Source organism: Onychomys torridus, chromosome 10 (assembly GCF_903995425.1).
Source record: "Onychomys torridus chromosome 10, mOncTor1.1, whole genome shotgun sequence".
NCBI lineage: Eukaryota > Metazoa > Chordata > Mammalia > Rodentia > Cricetidae > Onychomys > Onychomys torridus.
This window is the reverse complement of record NC_050452.1, coordinates 82,326,818-82,343,954: the sequence shown is the minus strand read 5'-3', so window position 1 is coordinate 82,343,954 and position 17,137 is coordinate 82,326,818. Positions and strand designations below refer to the sequence as shown.

The 17,137-nt window shown below is 44.3% G+C and overlaps 1 protein-coding gene across 1 annotated transcript in view; it reads left to right on the top strand.

Annotated features, from left to right (window-relative positions):
* The window catches only part of Fras1 (Fraser extracellular matrix complex subunit 1), a 417,436-nt gene extending 401,034 nt beyond the window's left edge, over nucleotides 1–16,402 (top strand). Inside the window, exons 67-74 of the mRNA XM_036200993.1 lie at nucleotides 1,228–1,378; nucleotides 2,420–2,527; nucleotides 3,429–3,588; nucleotides 4,401–4,517; nucleotides 8,974–9,140; nucleotides 10,398–10,603; nucleotides 12,503–12,649; nucleotides 13,646–16,402. Coding sequence (XP_036056886.1) covers nucleotides 1,228–1,378; nucleotides 2,420–2,527; nucleotides 3,429–3,588; nucleotides 4,401–4,517; nucleotides 8,974–9,140; nucleotides 10,398–10,603; nucleotides 12,503–12,649; nucleotides 13,646–14,239 — 1,650 coding nt within the window. The 3' untranslated portion in view covers nucleotides 14,240–16,402. The remainder of the gene's footprint in view (nucleotides 1–1,227; nucleotides 1,379–2,419; nucleotides 2,528–3,428; nucleotides 3,589–4,400; nucleotides 4,518–8,973; nucleotides 9,141–10,397; nucleotides 10,604–12,502; nucleotides 12,650–13,645) is intronic.
* The last annotated feature ends 735 nt before the right edge of the window (nucleotides 16,403–17,137 follow it).

Here is a 17,137-nt window from a genome sequence, read left to right as displayed (position 1 = left end):
TTGTTTATGTCCACTTTTAAAATTTGAGACAGAAAAAAATAAATACCCCAAGTATTTCATTGTTGTGTGTCTCTAAAAGTAACTGAAATTGCTGATTGTAACTGGAGAAACAACCGGAGTAAGTAAGCTCTCATTTGGTGTCCGTCAACTAGTACCAGTGGACTTCAATGAGACAGCCTCCCTGAGTCCTATTAAACTGTAACTCATGCTCTCCGCATAACACAAAGCAGATATGCATGAAATAGTTGTTGGAGAATGTTCTTAAAGATTAGCAAGTCACATCATCTGAGATAAAGGAAAACAGTAAGGGAGGAGGAAAAACACAGCCTTCCGTGTCCTGTCAGAGTTGCCCAATAACAAAATCAAACTGGTCCAAACTTACTAACTTAGCTTTTCCTTATAAAAGAAATGCATATTTCTGGAGAAAAATATGAATTTTAAAATAAACTCTCCCATCCATTCATGTACACAGTTCACTGTGGAATCATCTGCTGGCATTTTGTTATTTTCCTGTCCAGTTTTTGTTGATGGCCTAGTAAAATTCATGTCAGTGCACCAAATTAATAACTGTGAGCAGAACCCCCTGAGAGTGGTGTTCCCTTGAATGTGTCATCTGCTCTGTTTTCAAACATTTCTCCAAAATACTGTCTGTGCCAGTAAACTGCTGGAGTTCCTGCAGCCCTGAGCTGTTGGTAATCTTCCTAGAGGTGATGTTAATGCCTGGCCTTTGTTCCTGGAGCATGAATGTGATGTTCAATAAGACCCCCTGAGCCAGGCCTGTGTTCATTCCAGAGGACGAGATTTGGGTGCCTTTCCAGTCACCACTGATCAGCATTTCCTACAGGTCTCGGGTCTAGCTCACTGACAGTAGGTTACAAGTCAGCAGCCAATCCCTTGGCCTATGAGACTTCACATTTCCAGCGAATGCCTCTAGAAACTGAAGGTCGGAAGCCAAGATGGTTCTTAACTCTTTAAAATTTTTTTATTCAAGTATTACCTCCTCAGAAAAGCCCTTGAAGATCACTTCTGAAGAAGCGTCCAGGCCACCTTGTACCCACCCTCTTTATGTTTCAAAGACACACTGCTAGTGTAGGACTTAATCAAGAATTACTGTAGGAGCCAGTGACCGAGGGGGTGGATGGAAACTGAGCCAAGAGCTCATGATCTTCTGCCCTTTCCTCCGAGGAAAGAAGTAAGCCTGTTTCTCGTACACTGTTTCCTTGGCAGGTGAGGGACTCGGCTCAGTCCTTCTTGACAGTACACGTGCCGCTCTATGTGTCCTACATCTACGTGACAGCCCCCAGGGGCTGGGCCTCCCTGGAGCACCACACAGAGATGGAGTTCTCTTTCTTCTATGACACGGTTCTCTGGAGAACAGGTATGCCCACGGCCGTCTTCATTGTTCTATCTCACATTCAATCGTGATTAACTAAGCAGTGAATTCTAACAGGGGCTACATTCCTGTGGTCTTCTAGAAAGAAAGAAAGGTGAACTAGGATCTAGAGAGTATGCTGATCTCTTATTCTTTTGTTTGTTTGTTTTTCCATTTCCAATGTCCTGTACCTCAACACGACCCCAAGCCCACCGCCCCTTACTTCACTTCTCCCAAGCTTACCTCTCTCTTTCTAGGGGTGACACCCTTCATCTGCTGAAGAGATGCTGAAGAGCTTTAGGAACGTCTTTTAGATAGGCTTCATCTCTAGTACCTGAACATGCATCCATTCTTCTGTTGATGGCTTGAGCTCAAATCATCTGTTGTATATTCCCTCAAGGGAAAAGACCTTGACATTCTCCTGCCTGAACCAAATCAACCCATTCAGCCTTTGTCTCTTGAGGGTGGGGTGGGGAAGGGGTTCATAACTTTTATTTTTCTCCTCCTTTGATTACATTTTATTTTAGGTTATTCTGAACCCATTGGGCATCATGCCTCTAACTGCCTCTACTCACTGTGGGTAAACCCACAGTTGACTTTCTACAAGATCCCCTGTCCTCTCTATGGTTTAAGTATAAAATGTAGATATCAGGACAATAACTCTTTTAGGTCCTAAAAGTAAAAAAATAAAAATAAAAATAAAAACAATATGGAGGAGCTACAGAGCCAGGAGTTTGAGATCCACTGTTTTCTAAAATGTGGGCCTACTCTGCATCTGGGATAAGTGGTATCCACATAGATAAAGAGCCCTACAAGGACAATGGATGTGGGGGAAAGAAAACAGAATGAGCTGCTGTACTATTTTCATTGGCTTTCATGTCTTAGTCAGTGCTCATGTGAATATATAACTTTTCTCTAAATCACATTCACATAAACACTTGAATCCTCTTAGAGATGTCTCTGGGACAATGTCTAAGGGGGCAGGTCACTATCTGGGAGATTCTCTTCATTCCCTGACTTTGTTTTGTGGCGTTGTTGCTTGTCAAGGGATCCAGACAGACAGTGTGCTCTCTGCAAGGCTTCAGATAATAAGAATCTACATTAGAGAGGATGGCCGTCTCGTCATTGAATTCAAGACCCATGCCAAATTCAGAGGTAGTTTCTGTGTGTTTTTTTCCTGCTTCTTTATTTAAAAATGTTTTAAACATTCAGAAAAATTGAAAGATTGGAACAATAAAAAATAAATATCTACTAACATTTTACTATCCATGTATGAACCTACACATACTCCTTTTGGTAATCTTATTTGAAATTTCCATCTTCATGTACATTACCCCAAATACTTCAGTAAACCTTATCTAAGAACAAGGAAATCCCAACACCATTTTACATCCAGTCTACCCAACATAGAGACCAATAGTCCCTGTACAAATAGCCCCTTGTCTCACAAATGCTTTTCCTACTTGTTTTTTTTTTTATATTTACTTTGTATCTATACATATAAAGGAAAGTAGATTCAATCAAACTCTACATGTTACATTTTGGTTGTGTTATCTCTTTAGTTTCTTTCCATCCAGAAGTGTCACTCCACCTTGAACACTCACACTGGATTTTCAGAGTAATGATGTCTTATTAAAATAACCTTTATGTTTTTAGAGACATCTACACTTGTCCTCTTCCACCAAAGACTTGAATAGATCTAAATGTGATTATATCCAACATTGATATTTATAAAGCACTAAGACTCAAAAATGTGTTCGTTGAGATTCAAAGCTAAGTATATTCAGTGTTTGTTGTTCCATAAATATCGATAAAATTGCATATTAGCTTAGCAATTTCCACATTTGTTTACACATATATCATGTGACCATAATTGCCATTATGAGTAGTGTGATGGGCTGATATAAGATGCTATGCTGTCTCAACATTTGTAAAATGTATTCTAAAGGGTATATGTGCCCTTAGTGTCCTTAGTTCTTTGCTAGAAAAATAAAAATTAGGTTCTTAGGCAAACACAGAAAACTCACAAGTCAGAGTGTGTTTCCCTCTGAAACAGGCCAGTTCGTAATGGAGCATCACACTCTCCCAGATGTGAAGTCTTTCATATTGACTCCAGACCACCTTGGAGGAATTGAATTTGACCTACAGCTCCTATGGAGTGCTCAAACATTTGATTCTCCACATCAACTCTGGAGAGCCACAAGCTCTTACAACAGGTAATGACCTTGATGGAAGCTTCTGGGGCTTGATCTGAAGTTTCAACTTCATTCAAGAGCTTGAAACATAGGCACTTGAAGATTATTCCAGAAGTTTCTGGATGTTCTCCTACCTTCCGTTTAACCTGCTAGGGCTATGGTTGTTACCTAGTAACAAGTCAGGGATGGGTACAAAGACTTCTTGAGAATTTTGTCTTGCCATAAGCGCACCAATTCCTACTGACAATCCCCCCCAACAAGAATCCATAGTTTTGTGTTCTTCAACTTTGAAAAGAAATGAGGCCATGGAGTCTGGGAAGGGGACCCTGAAATGGAGAGCTAGTCAAATGGAGGTGGATATTCCAAGGGCACTGCTTCTGTTCTTTGGAGAGTTGCTCTGTCTTTGTCATAGTTGCCTTCTTTTCTGCAGTATCACCTGATATAGTCCCATTTTAACAGACAGAAACTCTTGCATCTCAAACTATGTTAGCAGGTTGTCAGTTGACAAGAAACACTAACCAGATTGCTAGGCAGCTTTCATGAACTCTCTGCTTGTCATCACCTGAACCTTCTGGATCTTTATTAGCCATGTACCTTTTGTGGCTTTCTTTGTGAAAAGGACTTGAGTAATGAAAATGTTGTGTGTTGTGTTTTAACACCTTGGGATAAGACTTTGAAGGTTAGAATAATCAGGGATGAGTCCCTGAAAGTGCCACTTACAGATTGTCAGTGTACAAGTACCACCTGAACCTGCTTAATGAAGTCATGTCTTCCTGAGGCTGAGTCATCATCAGGCGTTGCCTGTGACTGCAGTCTGCTCTGCCCATTTCCAGAAAGGACTACTCGGGGGAATACACCATCTACCTGATCCCTTGTACCGTGCAGCCCACACAGCCATGGGTGGACCCAGGAGAGAAGTCTTTGGCCTGCACTGCACATGCCCCAGAAAGGTAGGCCAACATAGTTGATCCTCACTAACTTTGTCTCATTATTTGATAATTCCCCTGCTCACTAAAATGTATTTTTAATCCTCAAGTGAATACTCACACTGCATCCATAGTCATTCATAGATGTTCAGAAATGTCAAGTCACCCGTCAGGCACAGCCCCAGCTAAAGCTGAACAAGTGAGTTCTCCGCCTTCTCATATCAGCTCACTTGAGTACGATGATCCTTCATGGTCTATTTAATGCTATATGTTTTCATTTGTGTACATTTCATTGGTGGCCTTGATGTTTTAAGTGACCCCTAAGCATAAAACTGAAGTGTGTTTCCTACTGTTCGTAAGCACATAAGGGCTATCCTGTGCCCTATGGAGTATTAGATAAACTCCATTCAAGCTTCAGTTATTGTGCTGTTGGCCATGAGTCTGATGTTAATGAATCAACACTGGATTTAAATGAAGGGATCTTTAAACAGGAATACACATAAGGAATGGTTGTGTGTTTGTCTATTGGTGAATGTTATAACCAGACATTCACAGAAACCTAGTTCTGTATCTCCTGGGAGCAGGGGCCAACACCCGCTAATTCAATGTTTATAAACTGTATAGACATAAACTATGGAGAAGAATAAGAACCAAATATATGGAGCTGAAGAGATGGCTTAGCAGTTAAGTGCACTGGCTGTTCTTCCAGAGGACCCAGGTTCCATTCCCAGCACCCACATGACAGCTCACAGCCATCTGTAATTCCTTACTCCTCCACTCCATGTTATTCCACACTGAACATTACCCCTTCCTTCCGTGTTGTTATTCATTCCTGTCTTATCAAGTGCTTTCCTGGTCTGAACACTGAGATTATATAATTACGTTACAACAGTGTCTTAAAAGTCACCCAGGCCTCAGACACCTTATAGTTTAAAGCCACCTGTCTGAGCACGATACCTAGAAAACATTGAGAGATGATGGGAAAGACAGAATTGGCACTGAGAGAGAATTACTTGAAGTGTGACTTTCCTGTTGAAAGATTGGGAGTTGGCTGTCAGATTTGGTAATGCCAGGGTTCATGGGTACACAGGCTGGTGAGATGCATGAGATGCTAACCTGGGAGAGGGGGTGAATTCAAGAGAGGAAGCAAGCAGGAACAATAGGCATGAGGAGTTTTTCGGAAAAGCATGTCAGAGAAATGGTACAGTAACTGACAACAGATGAGAGGCCATATTTGTAAAGAGCTTTTACTAGGTTGTGCTTTAGGGTAGAAAACGTTTCCAAATGTTTGCATGCTGCAGTGAAAAGGAGAACTAATAATGCATGGGATGAAGCCAGGTCCTTGAGGGTGGTAACGGGAGAGTCATCCGACATGAAGGAAGGGGCTGGCTTTAGCTCGGAGCTGAGACAGCTCATCCACTAGCCAAAGAAAACAGGCAGAGCCTGTGGGTTCCAGAGGAGTAAACCAAGTGACCAAGCCTGACAAGGTAGGTGTCTGACTGCATCTGGCATTGGCCAGAAGCAAGAGGAGCACTGAGGTCTCAGGGAGGGGAGGAAGTGAACAGAGGGACTTAAGTACAGCGGGGCAAGCAGGCTGGATCATTTTTAAATTGTTGTATTATCGATGGTAAACAAACTACAGATGCAAATGTACACATTTAACACATATTGGCATACATGTGTACTTGTGAAACATCACTGTGATCAAGACAATACACAGCCATTTCCTCCAAAAGTCTCTTCATGCCTCTCTGTAGCCCCCAACCCTGCCCCTTCTCCAGGTGTCCCCTCGTCTGCTTTCTGTCACCAAGAGGAGACTGAATTCTCTAGAACCTTTGTAAGTGTTATCATACAACTGCAGTTATTTTTCTCTGGCTCATTTCTCTTGGCATGATTATTTGATTTTCTGTGTTACTGTTTAAGTAGTTTCTATTACCGCTGAGTTGTGTTACATGGTATGGAAATAGCAATCCATCAATTCATCATTTGATGGGCAGTTGAACTCTTTCCAACTTGGATCTATTTTAAATAGATCTGCCCTGAATATGTATGTGCAAGCCTTATGTGAATACATGTTTTCTGTTTTCTTGGGATGACTGGATCATATGGCAGATGTATATTTAACTTAAAACTTAGGCTGTTTTCCCAAGTGTTTATAAATAAGTAATTATGTGTGGACATCTCCACCATGTCTATATAAAGTATTCCAGGTCCTTTGAATTCTGGGAAGAGTGTTCAGGGAGGGCCTGCTGTAGGTGGAGAATTAACAGTGTGATAAACGAGGAGAGGAGCTGAAAAGATGGGGGACAGCATGGAAGGTGTTTGAAAATGGAGTCTAGGGTGCTTGTCAATAGTAGCAGTAGGAAAGTAAGTAGCTGCCATTGGATGGAGAATTAGCCCAAGGCAGGTAAGGAGGTGAAGATTTAGATGGTCTCTGTCTGGATGTTGAGCTACCAGAATTGATGGCAGGAGTAATGTTTGAAAGTATCCCAGTCAGCCACATACAGGAGGTGTAGTGACCAGGGAAATCCCTGAGGCTTTGATAGAGAACTCCCGTGTAGGACTGAGTGTTCCCAAGTCTCCCCCTCTCTGCTCACTGTCCATGGTGGGCCTTTCACTCTGTGCTCATTGTTCATGGCAGGCCTTTCACTCTGTGCTCATTGTCCATGGAGGGTCTCTCCCTCTCTGCCCATGGTCCATGGCGGGTCTCTATGTTAATTCCCATCTACTGCCGGAAGAAGCATCTCTGGGGAGGGCTGAACAAAGGCACTGATGTATGGGTATAGTAGTGTGTTATTAGGAGAGTCATTTTATTGCTAAGTTCCTTTAGCAGAAGAATAATAGTAGGTTTTCCCCTAGATCCATGGCCTATCTAGTCTCCTGTTCTCATCTACTTTAGCAGTTCATGATGGGTGTGGCAGAATCTACAAGTATTCATCAAAAGAGTCCATGACTCAGGGTTTATGAATCTAGGATAAGTCTAGCTGGGGCACTGTGGTAATCAAAGAGCCACTTGAGGGACTGATAGGATGGGATTCAGGAAGGACAGAAACCCCAGTCTGCCACAGACAGGGAGGGTGGTGACAAGAAAACTGTGAAGAACAGAGGGCGAGTTCTATGTTGGGACATGCTAAATAACTTACTCTACATTAAAATTTTTAATTTTATACTGTGTCAGCTACTCAGAGGACACATATGCAACAAGCATGTATTTAGCCCCTGTCTTAAATAGAACATTACCAGTGCTTGGAGATTTTTATTTTTATTTGTTGTTTTGTGTGCAGGTGTTTTCTGCAGCTCAGCATTTAGGACAGAGTTTTGTTTGCCATCATTCAGGCTGGATTTGAACTCTCTGTAATTCACATATGAATCCATAGTCTTCCTGATTCAGCCTGCAAGTGCTGGGAGCCAGCAAGTCTAGCAAATCAGTGAGCTCCAGGTTCTCTGAGAGCCTTGCCTCAAAAATACAATAGAGAGGGACTGAGGGAGACAGCTAACAGTAACCTCTGGCTGCCACATGTGCATACTTAGACACATGCTCCCATACATACACACATACAATACACACACACACACACACACACACACACACACACACACACATGACACTTTGAGGGGGAAAAAAGTGCATCTGGTACCAAAGAGTTCTAAAGAATGAATTATCCTATTCACAGAGAGGCAGGGGCTGGAGATGTAGTTGAGTTGGTGTGGTGTTGGAGTGTCAGCACTATTGAAACAGTGTAGTGGGGTGCATGCCTGTTATCCTAGGACCTGGAATGAAAGAAGAAGGAAGGGTCAAAGCCGTCTTAACCTACATGAGACCTTATTGTTTTTATCTCAATATAAATGTTGCTTTTAACTAAATCTCAGTCGTTTGATTTTACCAATAAAGACTCAGGAGCCAGATGCTGGGGTGAAAACCTGCTACCTCAGAGAGGCTGAGAAAGCAACCAGCTGACCTTCCTTCTTTGCCAACATCCAGAAAGAGGCTTTCTCCCACGCCATCTCAAAACAAAAGGCCGCCAAACTCAATGCCCCTCCCCACTACTTCCTGTGTGTCTCACTATCCATCTTCCTGACTCCCTCTTACACTCTATGGTTACTTCCTGTCAACTGGTTGCTTGCTCTGCCTCTTGAACTATGGAATGCTATTTTTATTTAATCCTGTTTACAAGAAGCAGGAAGCTCTTGGGTTAAATGCATGTGCTAGGGCTGAGCCACACCACAACTAGAAACAGGTTTTTACAGTAAATAACAATCTCGGCGTTCACAGTGTGATCAGATGTCCTGCAATAAGACCCTTTCTCAAGAAATAAAAATGAATAAAAGCGCCGATTATCCCCATAAAGGCATTCAGTAAATGGTTAGTGCCCACAGCAGAGTGCATTCACTGTCAAGAAGGGCAGGCAAAGAAGACAACTCAAATGCCCATTGTAAGTTGACCCCGCCCTCAAGGAGCTCTCATTTCTCCAACCTCTAGGTTCCTGATACCCATTGCGTTCCAGCAGACCAACCGCCCTGTGCCGGTTGTGTATTCTCTCAATACTGAATTTCAGCTCTGCAATAATGAAAAGGTGTTCCTGATGGATCCCAACACGTCTGACATGTCACTGGCAGAAATGGATTACAAAGGAGCCTTTTCCAAAGGTGAGTTGCTTCCTCAAGCTGCAGTAAGTGGTCTGCCTAGAGAGCCAGCCCCTGGACTGGATGCATATTCTGCTCATGTCTCATTCAGCAAGCTCTGCAGGGAACATCTCCCAGGCTTCCGTTCTGGGGCAACCAAGAGAGAAGCAAGGTAAAGACTCCCACTCTTCCCTCAATTTATAAAATACATTGTGGTCTCAGTGCTCTAGAGACTGGCATTGTAGCACCATGGGTAGGAAGAGGATTGGCGTTTCCAATCCAGTTCTAACATGATGTCTAACTTGGGTAAGTTATCTCAGCTCTGAATTCCCTGGAGAGACTGCAGTAGCACTCCTGTTGGCTCCCAGTTACACAGTCACTGCTGTGGACCTCACTAGCATAGGCTACTTAAGGGAATAATAACTGAACCATCGTTTGGACTCTTGGAAGAATTAAATAAGATGCAATAAAGAACTCGAGGCCATATCAGATGCTGTTCAAAACAAACAGTTCCCACACTAGGATTCCTGCCAACCTAGCCTTCAGTATTTTACATGGATTTTGTTTTGCCTAGAATATGCTGTCCTGTCTCCCACCCCAAAATATTCTGATGACTCCTTGTTCGTGTTTTAGGAGACAGCTCAAAGAGCATCTCTCCTTAACCCCCTCCACACCTCTCCCAAAGCAGCCTGTAGCCTGGCTAGCCCCACACTCATGTAACATAAAGGATTCTTCTCTGTTGTAGCAGGTGGTGTACAGCATTGTACACGCCGTTAGAGTGAGTTGCCGAGCCTAAGTGCCCTCGTTCTGCATCCCTCTGAATCCCACCTTCACTACTTGCAATCCTGGCGACTTTCAGCAACTCACTTAGCCACTCAATGTCTCAGCTTCCTCAGCTAGAAGACTGTAGGCACCCCATGAGTTTCACTGCAGGAGAAAAATTTAGTGCAGCATGTAGCAAATACCGAACTTGATGAATGTTATCAATAAATGTTATTAATCTCTTTGCTCTCATTTCTGCCCGCTCATTTGCATCTCACTTACCTCTGTATCCCTTGTGCATAGCCAAGTGGTTGGCATATCATAAAGGCTTCAGTAATATTAATGAATTAGAAGCATGATAAATGGTAAACGTGTATTTCTGGGACACTTGGAATCAGAGCTCTTCATAGAGAAGACACTTTGACTCTGAGGACGTATGTCACATCCTCTCTGCCCTTGACATGTTTTTTCTCTTTAACCTCGGAGTCCAATCGAGTTGATGTTTTTTGGACTTTCCAGGGCAGATCCTTTATGGCCGTGTCCTTTGGCATCCAGAACAAAACCTTCATTCTGCTTACAAACTGCAGCTGGAGAAAGTCTATCTTTGTACTGGCAAGGATGGCTACGTGCCTTTCTTCGATCCTACTGGGACAATCTACAATGAAGGGCCACAGTACGGATGCATCCAGCCAAACAAACACCTGAAGCACAGATTCCTGCTGCTGGTACGCTCTCCATTAATGCTAATGCCAAGGAGCAGGTAGTGAGCCAGTGTCTCTGCTGTGAGTTCTGGCAGAAGCACAGTGCTTTCTCTATACTTTCTTTTTATTGTTCTTTCTCTCCCATGAGTTACCTACTACATTACCAATTTATTGGTTATGGTGACTTGCAAGATATCTGCTTTTAACATAACAGGAAGAGGAAACTGTAAGCCAGTGTTTCTTCAAGACTGGTTCAGAGGCCCTGAGTGGTCCTCACACTCCTTCCAAGAGTCTACAAGGTTGAAATGGCTCTCCTAGGACTACAGTGGTGCCCCCTTTGCACACTCACATCCTCACCAGAAAGTTTATTAATATGATTTCAGAGTCCATGTTGTACTTGGGCAGTGGAGAGATGGCTCAGTGGTTAAGACCATGTACTGCTCTTGCAGAGGACCCAGTTTGGTCTGCAGAACTCACATCAGGAAGCTCACAGCCCCCAGGGGATCTAATGCCTTCTTCTGGTACATTTCCTCTCCTCAAGCACTCACATGCAAGTGTATGTACATACCCACACCACATACACACACACACACACACACACACACACACACACTAATTAAATATTGAAGAAGGAGCAAAAAGTTTTGAAGACTATCCAGGGTATGGAGATATGGCCCAGTCAGTAAACTGCTTGCCATGCAAGTATGAGGACCTGAGTTTGATTCTCAGGACCAGCATAAAGAGTGGTCACATATAATCCTAGCACAGGGAAGCCAGAGACAGGAGGATCCATGTAGCTCAAAACTAACTAGTCAATGAGTTCCAATTTCTGTGAAAAACCCATCTCAAAATGAAGTGAGGAACACACCTAATATCAATGTTGGGACATCCACACACAAGTACACATCCCAACACAAACATGCCCATGCCACACACAACTCATCTATCTATCCATCCATCTATCCATCCATCCATCCATCCATCCATCCATCCATCCATCCATCCATCCATCCATCCATCTGTCCATCTGTCTATTCATCCATCCATCCATATCTGTCAGCTATCTACCTGTCTGTCTATCATCTATCTACTGTCTATCTATCTATCTATCTATCTATCTATCTATCTATCTATCTATTATCTATCTACTTTCTCTGTCTATCATCTATCTATTATCTATATATCTCCCTCAGTTACCTAAAAAACGTTGTAAATGGATACCCCCTTTTTCCTGCTTATAGCTGTGTTGGAAGCTAGACTTTCTTCATAAATCAGTTAGGATAGTATATCACAGCTGACTAAATACAAAAACAGTTAGGAATCTCACAAAACGGGGGATATCTTTGAAGACAAAGATGAATATGGGCATATTTCACTAAAATGTATCTTCCTTAGATTCGAATATAATGAACTTTTCATTATAAATTTAAAATGAATCAGGAGTATTTTTTTAATTGCTCAGGTTTAATTTTTAGTAAATATTGATAGAAGAAAATCACATAAATAAAAGTTCTTTGAGGTCTTTAGTTTTTAAGTATGGAAAGGGCCCTGAGACAAAGTAGCTTTAGACCTGGTGGTCTGCTGGGCATGTCCAACCTTTGGGCAGGCAAAATGAATTCGTCTACAAGGCTCTTGTCAGGGGTTCCACAGATGACTAACAACATCAAAACATGACCAAAAAAAAAAATAAGTTTGTAATTTTGTGTTGACCAGCATTCATAGCTACCCTTGGCCACACAAGGCCTGTGAGACACAGGTTAGATAGAACCTACCAGAATCCTCCCTTAGGGGTGTCCAGGGGCAGCACCGACTTGGGGGAAACCTTCTACAGCACACTCTCCTCAGCCAACCCAGAGAAGCAGGGGAGAACATCCTGTCCTCAGGATCGCCTTCCACATGCTGTGTCTCTTCCTCTAATTCTAGGATCGCAGCCAGCCGGAGGTCACCGACAAGTACTTCCACGATGTGCCTTTCGAGGCCCACTTTGCGTCTGAGTTGCCTGATTTCCAGGTGGTCAGTAGCATGCCAGGTGTGGATGGATTCACCCTCAAAGTAGATGCCCTCTATAAGGTGATTGACCGTTTCTTTTGATAACTTTCTGGCCGTGAGGCCCTTTTCCTTGTTAGTAACCTATCCTGCACTCCAAGCTTCTTCCCCTATGCCCAGGAGACCAGAGCAAGGACAGAATTCTTTGATTTGCATCTGAGCGTCCACCATTGTCCATCAGTATATGGGCTGCTCTGACTTTTCCTGAGTTCTTTTAAATTCTAGCTTTGGGGCTGTTGGCTGAACCAGCAGGTTTCACAGGCATTTGGAAAACCCTGAACAGAGTCACAATGCCCAAGCTAGAGGGCACAGATGACTAGTATCAGATAGGAAAAAAAAAAAATACCCTACACTCTAGCAACAAACCTGACCTTCCAAGATCAAATTTTGCAATTTTTTTTTTCTGTCTTCCAGCGGTTGTCCATGACCTTGGGTTTCAGGGCCATCACTGCTCTTTTGAAGTTATTTCAAAGCCATGAAGTGTTTCCAGGCAGGCAGATAAGGAGGCAATACAGTACTCAATGGTCCTCCTCTGGGGGGTGATCTAGAGACTTCAAGTTCAGCAAATTTTTGTCATGAATCTGTATATTATGCTGAGAATTGTTTAGTGAAATTTTGTTGACTGACTCCATTTTAACTGAAGTTCATCAGTAAAAAGTAATTTAGCATAAGGAGCAGTTAAAGGGCACAGAGAGTAATGTGGTAGTTAATAGTATTATTTCACTGCTATTAATAAAGACCAATAACTCATAAGCATTAATTTAGCTGAATAGACCATGAAAAATAAATTCTTAGGCCATTCCACATGAGTAGGGAAATTGAAAAGAATATGTTTAGCTATCCTAATCTAGAAATAAAACAGAATCCCGAATGCTTGGTTTAGTTCCCTGTATCTTAGAACATGGAGTATCCATTGCCAATATTTAATTGAGACTGTTTCTCTGCCTGGTCCTGTCATAACAGGTGTCCTTCACTTCTTCTGAAATGCTCACGGATAACAGGTGTCTTGTCTCCCTGCAGGTGGAAGCAGGACACCAGTGGTATCTCCAGGTGATCTACATCATCGGCCCTGACAGCACCTCAAGGCCCCGGGTCCAGCGCTCTCTCACAGCCTCTCTGAGGCGCCACCAGAGGGACCTGGTGGACCCCAGGGGCTGGCTGTCTCTTGATGACTCCCTCATCTACGACAACGAAGGAGACCAAGTCAAGAATGGCACCAACATGAAGTCCCTGAACCTGGAGATGCAGGAGCCCATTGTCGCTGCATCCCTGTCCCAGACTGGGGCGTCTATTGGCAGTGCCCTGGCTGCCATTATGCTCCTCCTTCTGCTGTTCCTGGTGGCCTGTTTCGTCACCAGAAAGTGCCAGAAGCAGAAGAAGAAACAGCCCCCCGAGGACACTCTGGAGGAATACCCCCTGAATACCAAGGTGGATGTAGCCAAGAGAAGCACAGACAAGGTGGAGAAGAACGTCAGCAGACAGTACTGTACCGTGCGCAATGTCAACATACTGAGTGACGGCGAAGGGTCTTACACATTCAAAGGTGCTAAAGTAAAAAAAGTCAATCTGGAAGTCAGAGTCCACAACAATTTACAAGATGGAACGGAAGTTTAATGAGAAGACCCATGTATATTTTTTTTTTCTAAACTCATTTTTATAAAACTGGGAGAAATACTGGTATTTTTATAATCTTTCAGATTTAAAAAAAAAAAGGGAAAACTAGCTTTGAGTGGTGGATAGCACACATCGCATGCATAAAACTCACAACTGAGCTACCTCATGAAATAGAACCACTGAGACCCCCAGAGTATCATAGTAGAGTTATGCCTACAGGTCCCTGTCACAGTCTCTGTGGCTGCACAGAGCGACTCTTGTCAGGCTGACCACAGAGGTGCTTTAGAATTAGGGCAGACACTGGACAATTAGCTTTGCTGATAGAATTGAGAGAGTGGGTGCAGTGTGGGTAGTGGATATCTGAGAGTACAGAGCCATTGGTTTCCTCCTTCGCCCGAGCTTTCCACTGTGTGGGCTTTTCTGGACTTGTAGGCAGCAGAATGCAGGCTGCTGACACAGATTCCATTAAAAATTCTAATTGGCACAACTCAGACATTTGTGCATTGTTTCCACTCCATGGCCTGTGCACCTTGGCCTCTACGTACACTTGGCTTTCCTAGGGCTCTTTTTGAATGGGGATCTCAACATGCTTTAGACTGGACTACATGTCTGTATGTACTTAAAAGCCAGGAGAACTCAAGTCGGGGCACTGAAGAGTGCTGCAAAGTTCCGGTCTTTGCCTGCCAGAGATCCTTAAAGATCAGCCACACTTGCCCACTTCCCAGGCCTTCTATGGTGCAGCAATGCAATAGGAGCCCGTGGGCTTTGGGTTTTTAATCTTGTTAGTGTTTCTGGAGAGTAAGTGAATCACTTGAATGAGCACATTTACCAGAAGTTGGAGTAAAACCAGAGTTTACAGGTACACACGGGGCCTGTTTTCTGGGTGTCACACAGCAGATAGAAGCATCGTCCCTGGCACAGTAGTTCAGGGACTTCTCTCTGGGGGTTCTTTTCTGGTAGCTCAGGCACTTAATTTCCCCCACATCAGTACATGACAAGGCCACATTTTTGTGGCTTTTACACAGCATAGTGTTCAAATATCAACTCGAATATTCTGTGTGGTGTGCACACAACTTGCCTTTGCTTTATTTTCATTTCTATTTTTTTGGCAAAACATTAGGGGTACACATTGTGTTTTTAACCAGAGGTACAATTCCATTAGGCAGAAGTGAATGTTGTTCCGGTGCATGGCACATCCTATGATTGAGCAAATAACATAGCATCCGCGTTGTGTAGCATTTGTATGGAAATGACCCACACTCTTTGAGAACATTCCAAACTCCTACTAAAATCCAGAGTGAGCCGCAAAAAGCTCACAGGCCACTCTGCCGACCCCAGGCTTGAGCACAGAGCCTGTGTGAGCCACACCTTCTCATTCTTCAGCAGTGCCTTGCACATTACCACATGCCAGACATGTTTGTTGAGTGAACAAATGGACGGTGCTGTGGTGACTGATAGGAAGTGAATTTAAGAAGCCAGGCTGAGAAAGTATGCCAGCAGTACAGCAGGGAGTGTAGAAGTGAAACAGTCCTCCAACTGGGAGGAAGAACAAGGCATACTTTTAGGTGGGCGTGTGACTGGTGGTGGTCCTGAGGAGGCAGGAAGAGAAAACACTGCAATGATGCATAAGCTGTGTATTGGCATCTAGAACAGATTTGGGGGAGAGCCGATTTCACGTTCTGAGAGCAGTGCAGTGTGTTCAGGAGAGGGTGTGTTGGATTGAGCCCAGAAATTTCTGGCTGCTCAGGTGCTGCTGCAGACCAGTTTGCATAATTCAGGGCAGAAATTCTGAAACAGCGCCAGAGCAAGGAGAGGGAGCCCGCCCTCTGCGGAGCAGCCTCCCATTCCCACTTGGCCCGTTACTGGTCACACCTCCCGGTGCCAGGGTGTTCACACTTTAGCTCCGCAGATTCCCACAGGCTCCCATGAGCTGCTTACACACACCTTCCTTTACAGTCAGTGGGACACGGACATGGGAGGAGACGGCAGAAAGCCCAGTGTGGGAAGGGAGACTGAACCCAGAGGCTTTCATGCACAAGGCGGGGAGTGACAGGGACATCAGCCTGTGCAGACCTGGACATGAAGAACTCTGAAAGGAAAGCCCCTGATAATAGCGTCACCTCCCTGCCTCCCTGCCTCCCTCCTCCCTGCCTCCCTGCCTCCCTGCCTCCCTGCCTCCCTCCTCCCTGCCTCCCTCCTCCCTGCCTCCCTCCTCCCTGCCTCCCTGCCTCCCTGCCTCCCTGCCTCCCTGCCTCCCTGCCTCCCTCCTCCCTGACTCCCTGCCTCCCTCCTCCCTGACTCCCTCCTCCCTGCCTCCCTCCTCCCTGCCTCCCTCCTCCCTGACTCCCTGCCTCCTTCCTCCCTGACTCCCTGCCTCCCTCCTCCCTCCTCCCTGCCTCCCTCCTCCCTGCCTCCCTCCTCCCTGCCTCCCTGCCTCCCTCCTCCCTGTCTCCTGACTCCCTGACTTCCTGACTCCCTGACTCCTTGCCTTGCCACTCCAGACACTTTATCAGAAGCCAGAACTACTCTAATGGATGCCCACTTCTTACACAGAGAGCGTTGAAGAGGTGTGAGGCTGATTTGCCCCATTGATGTCCAATTGTTCATTTCATTTACGTTTTCTACTTCCTCTTTGGGGTTGGATAATTTGGTGACGAATGTGGATTCTATTTCGGTGAAAGCTGTGCTTTCGGTGTTTCTTACCTATTCACGACTGCCTTGTGTGTTGCCTCACTAACCTTTTATATCATGCCTTCAGGTGAGAAGGAAGGGAAAAGCTCTCGGCAGGTTATTCCTTGTTTCTGTCAGACGCTGCCTTCACGTGAAGGTCAAAGGAAGTCACTGTCTGCCTTGCCTGCCCCGTTATTGCACCAGGCAGGGTCTTCTGAAAGCTCCTAC